This window comes from Rosa chinensis, chromosome 5 (genome assembly GCF_002994745.2).
Source record: "Rosa chinensis cultivar Old Blush chromosome 5, RchiOBHm-V2, whole genome shotgun sequence".
NCBI classification, from domain to species: Eukaryota; Viridiplantae; Streptophyta; class Magnoliopsida; order Rosales; family Rosaceae; genus Rosa; species Rosa chinensis.
In genome coordinates, this window is record NC_037092.1 from 59646651 (window position 1) to 59658630 (window position 11980).

The 11980-nt window shown below is 41.3% G+C and overlaps 1 protein-coding gene across 1 annotated transcript; it reads left to right on the top strand.

The window, feature by feature from the left end:
• The first annotated feature begins 10161 nt into the window (after positions 1-10161).
• Positions 10162-11752, top strand: LOC112163759. Its single transcript, XM_024300026.1, has 5 exons — positions 10162-10320; positions 10362-10413; positions 10499-11118; positions 11381-11458; positions 11549-11752. Exons 1-5 carry the CDS (start codon positions 10162-10164, stop codon positions 11750-11752), a joined length of 1113 nt encoding a protein of 370 aa, XP_024155794.1.
• The last annotated feature ends 228 nt before the right edge of the window (positions 11753-11980 follow it).

The window sequence follows — 11980 nt, forward strand, 5'->3', positions numbered from 1 at the left end:
TGTATCATGGAGAGGGGGAGGAATCAGAAAGTGGAGAAGTCGCACAGGCAGGAGGCACTTTGCCGGATCCAGTTGAGAGCATCAGCTCCTCACCTCCAGAAGCAGAGGCTCCAGACGTCCAGACACCAGTCTCAAGCATTGAAACTGCAGTTGAAGACACAACTGCCCCTCCTGCCATCACTTCTACCCCTGACCCACAACTTCCTGGTACTGAAGATCATCCATTTGAGGTATGTCAACCCACTGGTACTAGCAATAGTGAGTCTAATGTTGAGCAATATGTGTTACCAAATAGGACCACTCGAGGTCAATCAGCCAAAAGATATGAACCTACTCTTACTGCCAAATCAAAATACCCAGTAGCCAATTATATGTCCACTAGGAGGTTGTCTAAGTCATATGAATCATTTGTGAATCAAATATCTGCTGTATCAGTACCTAACAGAGTGCAGGATGCATTGGGGGATCCAAAGTGGAGGAAGGCAATGGAGGAAGAGATGGAGGCATTGCAGAAGAACAATACTTGGCAACTTGTGTCTCCACCATACGGCAAGAAGGCTGTAGGTTGTCGATGGGTGTTTACTGTGAAACATAATCCAGATGGATCAGTGAATCGGCATAAAGCACGCCTTGTAGCAAAGGGGTTTACTCAGACGTATGGTATAGACAACGATGAAACATTTGCTCCTGTTGCCAAGATGAACACTATTCGGGTTCTGCTCTCGTTTGCTGCTAGTTTAAACTGGCCACTCCGACAGTTTGATGTCAAGAATGCATTTCTTCATGGAGAGTTAGCCGAGGAAGTGTACATGAGCCTTCCACCTGGGTATGTAGTTGCTTCTCCTGGTGATTTTGTATGCAAATTGAGAAAGTCTCTGTATGGTCTCAAACAGTCGCCTCGTGCTTGGTTTGGGCGATTTTCACAGTTCATGCGGAAGGTTGGTTACAAACAGAGCAACTCAGATCATACCTTATTCCTCAAGCATCAACAAGGGAAGGTAACAGCTCTAATTATTTATGTGGATGATATGGTAATCACTGGCAATGATACTGTTGAGATGGATAGGCTGCATAGACAGCTAGCCTCTGAGTTTGAGATGAAGGACTTGGGTGAACTTAAGTACTTCTTAGGAATTGAGGTAGCCAGGGGGAGAGAAGGGATCTATCTGTGCCAGAGGAAGTACGTTCTTGACTTGCTAACAGAGACAGGTTTGTTGGATTGCAGACCTATTGATACTCCTATTGAGCAGAATCATTGTTTAGCTGAGTATCCTGATCAGGTACCTACTGATCGTGCTCTCTATCAGAGGTTAGTTGGGCGCTTGATTTATTTGGCTCATACTAGACCAGATGTTGCATATGCAGTGAGTGTGGTGAGTCAGTTCATGCATAACCCGAGTGAGAGTCACATGGATGCTGTTATGCGAATTTTGAAGTACCTGAAGTCAGCTCCAGGAAGGGGAGTATTGTTTTCTAAACACAACAACATCCTTGAGGTTTGTGGCTTTACAGATGCAGATTGGGTTGGAAATATTACAGATAGGAGGTCAACATCAGGTTACTTTACCTTTGTGGGAGGTAATTTGGTTACGTGGAAGAGTAAGAAACAGAAAGTTGTGGCACGATCTAGTGCTGAGGCCGAGTACAGAGGTATGGCTCACGGAGTATGTGAATTGTTGTGGCTGAGAAATCTGTTACGTGATCTAGGTTTCAAACTCAAAGGTACTATGCAGTTGTATTGTGACAACAAGGCAGCCATTGACATATCACAGAATCCAGTATAACATGATCGTACTAAACATGTCGAGGTTGATCGTCACTTTATAAAGGAGAAGCTAGATGCCAAAATTATTAGCTTTCCTTTTGTTCCAACCGAAGAGCAACTTGCAGATATGCTTACCAAAGGAGTTTCCAGAAAGGCGTTTTATGACTCACTAAACAAGTTGGGCATGGTTGATGTGTATGCGCCAACTTGAGGGGGAGTGTTAGCGTGAGTCATAGCGTAACGTTAGGAATAGAATATATTGTAATTATTTCGTAGTTAATACTTACCTATTGTACTCTTGTAATCTTCTTTATATACCTCCACAGTGAGATGAATAGAATATCAGACAATTCATTCTCTCAATCTTCTTATATTTGACTGTATCCTTGCTTCCGATCAATCTCCTAATGGTATCACCACCACCACACACCACCGCCCTGGCCACATTGGTTGCTTCAGCTTGCATCCAACAAGACAACCCGGCCATTCATGAGGTACAACAATTTATAGCCATCCTACAAGCTCATAATGAAGACCTGCACCTTTCTATGGATTCTTTTCAAATCAATCTCACCAACCAATTTTTATAACTGCAACAAACTCTTATGGAGACTCTAACTCGTCTTCAGCCACCACTCTCATCTGGCCCTTTCTCAACGATACCAACCACAGTCTCCACACTTAACACCCACCCACAACTCACCCTTCCAAAATCACATTCGGCTCCTTGATGTCCCCATCTTCTACTCCTTGGACGGGTTTAGGCATGTCACAACCATCACCTCCCGATCCCCTCCACCAAAACAGCATACCTCCTTCAATGGCAAGCCCAATTTTCTCAACTATGATTTCAACTCAACCTTAAGCCCCCACATCATCTTTCCCAAATCACATATTCACCATAACCTTTCACCCTTCATAAGGGCCAGAATGCCTCTACACTTCACTACTTACCACAACCCTCAATCACACCTTTAACCACCAGCTAACCACCAGTATTTTCACCATTACCGCGCACCCTGAAACGAACAACCCCATTTTAATGGAGAGGACATAGTCGGTTGGCTTGCTATGGCGGAGCACCACCTTCGAATCCACTGTATCCCTTACCATGAGTGAATATTCACTATCTTCACGCACTTCGGGCCTGATGCATTCATCCAGATGAATGCATTTGAATAGAGAAACCCTATTATCACTTGGGAGCAATTCACCGCTGCTATGCTCGAACACTTCGACTCAGGCTCAACTCCTTACATTACCACCCAATAATCTCACCTCCAACAATCAGCTTCACAAGATGATTTCATCACCAGATTCACCAAGTTGTCCTGTTGAGTGCCTGAGTGGTCTGATGCTCAGCTATTGCCCATCTTCTGTGGTAGCCTTAAGCCAGACGTGAGACATGATGTCATGGCTATGGAGCCCAAGTCCCTAGCCCAAAGTCAGTGACTGGCTCAAAGGTATAAATAAATAAACCAAGACTTGCGTCTCTCTCATTTCCAAAGATCCAGTACTTGGAACCCCAATGACAGATTCACTTCAACTTGGTCATCTAACTTCCCCTCTTCCCAAACAACCATAAACCCACAGTCTACACCTCCTACCACAAACCCCCAACCACACACTACCATAAACCATAATTCCAATCAACACCCTTGCATTCTCTCACTCTTTGAACAGAGAGAACGACGAGCAAAAAAACCTTTGCCTCAATTATGATGAGCAATACTCCAAGAACCGTATCTGCAAAATCTCCATCATGACCATATTGGAAGCCATTACATCCACAGATGACAACCCCGAATTCCATGGAGGAACCAACTGTGGTGGCTGAGCCTATCCTTCTACTGCACACCATCAGCAATTCAAAAGCCATGAAATGATGAGACTGAAATGCTCTATCTTAGGGATGAAAATTAATTTATTTATCAATTGTGGGGCCTCCATGAACTTTCTTAATCCCACCGTGGCTTCTAAATTGGGTCTTCCCATCCACCCTTCTCCGCCACAGAAATTCATAGCGGCGTCCGGCTACCCTATTTCACCATCTAGAGTGGTGCACGACATCACTATCAAGATGCAATGTTACAAATACACCAACTTCTTCTTACTAATTCTTCCGGTTTCCGAATGCGAGCTAGTCCTCAGAGCACAATGGCTCGATTCCTATATTAGCTAGTATTTTCTGGAACAAATTATGATGTTCATAGTGAATGGAGAGAAACATGTATTGAGAGGTCTAAGCTCACATAACCAAACCGTTGATAGTGCGAGCCTATTGGGCAAGTTACCCACTGACCATTTGGACCTCTTGGCCCAAGAACTTCAGCCTCTACTTCACAACCTAAGTCGCACCTACTGGGCTACTGACAGGACCCACCCCGGATTTCACCTTGAAATCCAGAGTGGCCCTGTGGGGTCCACCTTAGATGAAATTCTACCAAAAAATTTGGCGGAACTCCCTCCAAAAGTGGACAACCCAAAAACCTGTAGAAAGACATTTACACTTTTAAAATATTTCATCCTTAATCTTCTGGAGCCACCATGCTCCCTTAATCACAACATCTCCCATTTACAACAATACTAAACTTAAGAATATTAATATCATGGGTTATCAGAGCAATCTAATGTACAGACGTACAAGACGATAAAATAAAAGATAAAGAACCGATACTTTTATAAGGCGGAAGCTACAACAGCTATGCCTCAACTTGATGTATGCTCGACCTCCAGCTAAACTGGCCTGCAAACTGGGCATTTAAAACCAAAGGGCCCAGGGGAAAACATTTAAAATCCATTAGAGTGAGTGGACGAAAATTAAGTAATTTCGAATGAATAAGTAAAACTTAATGCTTTCCCAAGTTATTCTCTAAACTCTCGCATGCAGTAACAATCTTAGAAATACTTTCAATCATCAACTTTACTTCTTAAAATCTCATCCTCAATCCTTTTAAAACATCATTTTCAAGAGGTTCGTTTGATGACTAGAAAGGATTGCTGTCTAGTCATCTCATGCCATCTGGGAGGGACTGCTACCCAGATGACGCATCGGAAGGGACTGCCAACCGGAACAGGAGGTGGTGGATAGAAGGGACTGCCAACTAACCACAGGTAGTAAGAAGGGACTGCCAACTACTACCTCATGTCACTTGGGAGGGACTGCCAACCCGGTGATTCATCGGAAGGGACTGCCAACCAGACTGTAGTCTGGAAGGGACTGCCAACCAGACTATTACCTAGAAGGGACTGCCAACTAGGTAATGCATGCATGCGTTGACTGATAGCCTCCTCAATAAACTGGAAACAACCTCTTTCAATTACTTGATTTCGGAAAGAAACTCGCTGTTACTTCAATAAAACATTAAAAATTCACCGAAAGCATAACTCAGGATTATCTCGCTAAATCAAACCTCAATATCTCAATAAATCCTCGAAAGCATCCTCAAAAACATAAATCAAATACTCTGTAAATCAATAAATGCTTTCGGAAAGAAAACTCAATCTAACTTCAAGGCTGATAAGTGCGGAGCTCAAAGCTCAATAAATCTCGATAATTCAATCATGCTCAAATATTCGATGAAACATTCGTACTCGTGAATCCTCATAAAAACTGATATTCGAAATCCATAATTCTCATAATATTTTCTGAATCAGTCACTTCCCGAAAATCATTTCTCAACTCAATAACTCCTGAATAACTATCTCAAAAATCTACTAAAAGCCCTCGGGAAGGAATTTCAATACTAATCTCGTAATTCATAAATAAATCTCGATAAATCAACGCTCAATAAACCATAAAACTCAATAATTAAAAACATAATTTAAATCTCAATTGGAAGGAAATAATAATACTGCATGCATAATTAATTTAAAAACAAATGTCCACTCACAGTACTATTTAGGCGATCACGCATATGAGTTCCTTCATCGAGCAATAGCTCGGTATATCCCCTGTATACAATTATAATTCGTGAATAACGATTCGGCAATTAAATACGATTCTAATATCTTATTCTCCTAAATCAAACTTCCAATTTCTTTTCCAATTCAATCCAACTTTACCCTTAATACCCACTCATTCGTTTAACGGTTCTAGGGCAGAATCGAGAGAAATCCGACGGTCGGATTCTCGTTAATCGATAATCGAAATCCTAAATCTTTAGAAATTAGAAATCGATTCAAATCTTCTTCAATTCCAACCAAATTCACATTTACTAGCTCTGCATCAATTATAGGATTTAACTGGTTAAAAATCGAAACAAGAAAACTACCCTACGTGCCTCCACGAGACACCTACAGTGGAGGCGCGTGGCGCGCTGGCGGCCACCACCTCCGATGGCCACCAAATTTTGGCAGCACCACCTACTCAACAGTCCAAGCATTTTTCACAACTACAACAAGTTCCAATTTTACCTGTAGGTGATCCAAATTGGCCGGTGAAATTTTTGCAGAAAAACCCAAGAACCCTAGAATTTGAAATCGTCGATTCGACCTCCACACTGTAAATCGTGGCTCAAGGCTAGGGGGGAAATGATCCTTGGCAAAAACCGCACCTTCGACGCCGGTTTGGTGGCCGGATATGGCCGGAATCGCCGGAAATAGACGAAACCTCCGTTCGGCTACAGTAATCTTCGCGGCTCAATTCCGACCTCCTCCGGCCGAGCCATTGCAAAAAACCACCACAGGCGTGACAAGGAGGAGAAGGCGAGCTTGCCGGTGCCCAGATTCCGTCGTGGGTCAGCCGGAGAAGGGACAAATTGGAGGAAGAAGAAACCGGACCAAAGAGGAAGAAAGGGTCGAGGAAGAGGAGAGAGAAAAGCCGGTAGGTTTCCAAAAATGGAAACTTACCACAGTAACTTCCTATATTTATAGAAACTTATCGTGAACAGTAACTTTTACATTTTCTCTTATAACTTTTGCATACGAACTCCAATTTTTACGTACCACATATGCACGGGCTCGGTTTAACGTCCTCTACAACTTCCATGAAGAACATTTTCTCAAATTTTGACCCGAACGAAAAGTCAACTTTTAGGGCCACTAAAAGTACTGAAACGATAGTAAAAGTGAAAGTAAATGTTGTTTACCGTCTACATGCCTAGTAAACCGGTGAATTTAGGTTCGGGACGTTACGGCTACCACCCAAAAGATTCATGGACCACCAAATTTCCCTCATGCCAACACCTGCCCTGTAAACGTCCAACCTATCGCTATGCTTATTCCCAAAAGGAAGAGCTAAAGGCCCAAGTTCAAGAAATGTTGGGTCAAGGCATCATAAGGCCTATTAATAGGCCATATTCCTCCTTCGTCCTCTTGGTGTGCAAGAAAGAAGGCACTTAGCAATTTTGCATGGATTACTGCTCTCTCAATGTAATAACCATTAAAGATCATTTCCCCATTTCAGTGGTTGACGAACTCCTTGATGAGCTTCATGCCTCAACCTATTTCACCAAATTGAATTTGTGCTTTGGATATTACCAAATTTGGATGCCCGAGGATGATATTCACAAGATGGCTTTTCTGACTCAGGATAGGCATTGTGAGTTCGTAGTCATGCCTTTTGGGCTCTAACACCCCCTCCACTTTCCAAGCCTTAATGAGCCACACCTTTAAGCCTATGTTGCGTAAGTTTTATGCTTGTTTTTTTTAGGGGAAATTACTGGTCCCTCCCTGAACTATTAGAGCGTCGACAGTTCAGTCCCTGTTATCTTAATTTTAACAAATTAATCCTTAGACATTCAAATCTCACACAATCTAATCATTCCGTTAAATGTCCATCCAAATTGGCTGTTAACTGGGTGACGTGGCAATATGGATACGCCATGTAGCGCCACCTTGGACTGTAAAATTTCGTGAATACCCATAGCCTATTGCGGTAGTCTTCGATCCGTTTTAAATCGTAACCCAGTTCCTAATCTCCCAAAAAACCCTTAAATATAAAATCTTGTAATCTTCGGAGCGCTAGCCTCTGTAATCCCACACAACCCATCAGCTCAATGCCATTCAAAATCAAAATCAAACCCTAAACCTTCATCTTCTATCAAAGAGTGTTGTCTTCACAATCCGATTCGAACCTGAGGCCGACATCTAAAGGTGGCGACATGGTGGCTAACAACATTGATTTGTGGGGTCCAAGAGTTTCAGAAGGGGAGAAGGATGAAATCCCTGATTATGGTAAGTTTCTAGGGTTTAGATTTGGTCTCCGAATTTCGATTGATTGAAAATAGCAGGTTTTTAGGGTTTTGGATTTAGGAAAAAGAAATTGGGGATTTTTGAAATCAAGGGTTTCGAGGCTGATTTTAAACTATATTTGTTAGTTTCGAAGGACTACTGCTATTTCAAAATGGTTATTGTTATGGTTTCGAGTTCTAGGGTTTTGAAAAAAAATTGAGGGTTTACACTAGTTTAGGGGTTTCGAGATGCATGGTTTGATGATGTTGGCTATTTAATTGCAATTGCAGAACTGTGTGATTGTTGGAGCTAGTATGTGTTGGCTTTTAATATTGGTTTAGTTGTGGTTGGAGAATCTGGGTTTGGCTTTTAATATAGTACTTTCTATGTAGCTTTTAGTTGTTGTCCTAGCATGTAGTAAACAAAGTTTTGTTCCCCTTTTGTTTTTGTCTCTCATGTGTGAACAACTGGAAAACTGGAGATTGCTGTTTGTTGTTTTATGTTGCCTTTTCGATTTGGCTTGTAGCTCTTTATGGAGGCAAGTATTAGTTGGTTGGGTATATTGATTTTAATTGGTCTGAAGTTAATGGGCATGCTGACTCATGGTATATGTTGACTATGTTGACTAATGGTATCTGTTGAATTATTGTAGGTCACCCAGACTATTTCACAGTGAAGGTGTATCATGGAGGGTGCATAAGGGATAGTAAATACGTTGGAGAGAAGGTGAATTTCTATGACAACGTCGACAAAGATAGAATGTCGCTTGTTGAGGTAGATAACATGGTGAGGCAGCTCAATCCAGCTTATAGTAATCAAAGGATTGATTACTGGTACAAGGTTCGTAATGAAGATGATGAGCTGATGAAGTTGGAAATAGAGATAGATGTTGTGATCATGTGTAGTACAATACCACAGTGGAGGTTGATCATATTGTACTTGGACCACATGGAGCTGCACAATATGTTTGGAGAAGAAGATGATGACATATGAAGGTCGTATGAAGATTTCTTCTTTAATGAAGGTTGTAGCAGTGGTGTGATTATAGAAGAGTTACCTGATGATGAGCCTAGAAGGAAGCCAACATGTGTGATTGAACAGCTACTTGTTTCACTTAGACTTGGTAAAAGCAAGGGAATCGTGATTAGAGAGGTTGAGTAGACTGTACCTACTCATGCAAGCATTGTTGGTGACCTTGGTCCAAAAGACAAGGGAAAACAGAAGTTGGTGGAGCATGATACAAGCAAAAAATAGAAGTTGAAGTTGGTGGAAGTAGATACAAGAAAAAATTAGAAGTCAAGTGGGATAGGGCAGTCTAGTGGAGGAGTAGGATCTTCTAAACAACAATCAAGTGAGATAGGACAACAATCAAGTGTCCAAGTAAATGAAGGCTGTGGTCTTCTTGATGTAGAGATAGATTATTTGGATGAACTTCAATCATTTGGTGGTCTGGAATATGGAAGTGAGGAATGCAGTGGGCATGAAGAAAATATTTAAGAGGATGAGAGCATTGATTATGATCCCTGTGTAGATGATGAGAAGTACGACCACTATGGGATGGATGATGATGATGATTGGTTGAGTGAAGGATGTTGATCCAGCTGCAACAAGACCAGAATCTACTGGATTTGTGTGCAAGTCAAATGTAGATGAAAGTTTAAAAGAGTGGGTTGATGAAGAGGACATGTTTGGTGTTGAGGATTCAGATGATGAAGATTGGGTTATACTATAAATTCTAATGGGGAACGTGAAGAGGTGGGACTTGAATTCAACCCCAAGAAAGACATGAAGAATCCTGCTTTCAAACTTCAAATGAAGTTTGCAATAGCGCAGATTCTTAGGGATGATTTGAGGGAGTATGCTATTCAAGGAGGTTGGGAATATGTGTTCATTAAGAATAACAAAACAAGGATAAGAGTGGTTTGTAAGGAGGACAACTATCCATTTGAGCTGTTTGCCAGCAAAATGCAGTATGAAAGCACATTGATGGTTAAAAGCTATGATCTAGTTCACAAATGCACTAGGAAATTCAACAACAACATGGTTAAGCAAAAGTACTTAACTTCAAAGTTTAAAGATTAGATTACTCTTAATGAGAGCTGGAAACCAGGTATTTCTCTTAATGAAATTCTATTTGGTGTGTTACTTAATGTGGTTTTGATAATGCAGAATCTCTAGCTAAGACAATGTCAGCTAGCATTAGAGCAAGGGTTTCTAAGTCAATGGCTTATAGAGCCAAGAGGGCTGCTCTTTTGGAAGTAGAAGAATCCATAATTCAACAATATGCAAGGCTGAGAGATTATGGAAGAGATCTTCAGAGGGTTGATCCTGCCACTACAATTGATATTAAGTGTGCTTTCCCCAATACCAGCAACCTTCCAGTATTCAAAAGAATGCAACTACTTTTCCTTACTTTCATAAGGATATGGAGGATATGAAGGCCTTTGACCTTGATGCATACAAGTGGCTTACAGGTACTTAAAAATCCTTTATTATGAATGTTCATATGTTGATAACACTAAACTGATTTTAATGTTATGCAATGGGTAATGGTTGCAGCAAAAGAGAGGCCTGCAAGACATTGGTGCAGAGCATATTTCAACACAAATGGGGACTGTGACATAATGATAAACAATCTTTGTGAGAGTTTTAATAGTTGGATATTGGAGGCCAGAGGCAAGCCACCAGTTACCATGTTTGAAGAGTTGAGGGTGAAGTTAATGAAGAGAGTTGCAATGAGGAAGGAAAAAATGGAGGCTTACCATGGCAATATCTGTCCAAAGCCAAGGGTGGTTATGGAGAAGAATAAGCTGAAGGCTGCAACAGACTGCATAGCAACATTTAATGGTGGTGACATTGCTGAGGTAGACAATATTGAGGGATTGAAGAATGTGGTCAAGTTAAGAATGAGGACATGCACTTGCAGGTGGTGGGACTTGTCCGGAATACCTTGCAAGCATGTTGTCTTTGCCATTTACTTAAAGAGGCATGATCCATATGATTATGTGGTAGCATGTTATTTGAAGAAGACCTATATGAGTATCTACAACAACCTCATCCAACCTGTAAATAGCATGGATTTATGGTCAATAACTGAAGGTCCTCCTATTTTGCCTCCACAATATTCAAGGCAGCCTGGTAGGACCAAAACAATAAGAATGAAGGATGCTTCAGAAAAGGTTCAAGAATGTGGTGTTAAATTGGAAGGGTGCAAAGATCCCTAAGGTGCAGCAATTGTAAGCAAGTAGGTCACCACTTGAACACGTGTCAAAGACATTTGCCACCAAAGGAAAAGGCTGCTATTGTTAAAAAGAAGAGAAAGCTCAATACACAAGAAGGACAAACATCTGAAAATCAGATAACTTGTATTTCAAACTTGAGGCAATTATTGGTTTCGGCTTACATTGAATTGTCATTTACTTTCCTCATTGTGTGCTACAGTCCAAGCAAGGAAAAAAACCACCCATGACCAAGAATGAGTTGAGGCAGAAAGCCAAAGAAAGAGCTGAGTTTCAAAGGGTAACAGTACACTCTATCTTTTCCTTGCTTTTGTATGTACTGCTACTATGGTCTAAAGTATACTTATAATGCAAAGTTATGTGTCTCCAGAAAAAGAAGGCTGCCTTAAAGGCATCAAGGTTGGAAGCAAAGAAGTCTGCCCCAAAGAGATCAAGGCCTGTAGCATCTACCCAGCAAAGTTCAAGGCCTATACAAGCTGGATCTTCCCCAACAAGTTCAAGGTCTGTACAAGGTTCCAATGCATCAACTAAGAAGGCTGCAACACCCTCAAGGTCCTCTCAAAGGGTTAGATAGAACTCAGGTAAAGGAGCTGAAAAATAGTTGGTACATATGGGATTTGATATTAGCTAGCCAAGCAAAACATTTTAGGCATCCTGTTTTTGGGCAACCTTGTGTTGTGTCACTTGGTTGCTAGCTCTAATCTTTTGATAAGATGATTAGAGCTAAATTTAATTCCAAACATATTAGTACTTGAACAATTGGAGGATGTAATGCTCTAACGTTTGTTTTTGGTACGTTAGA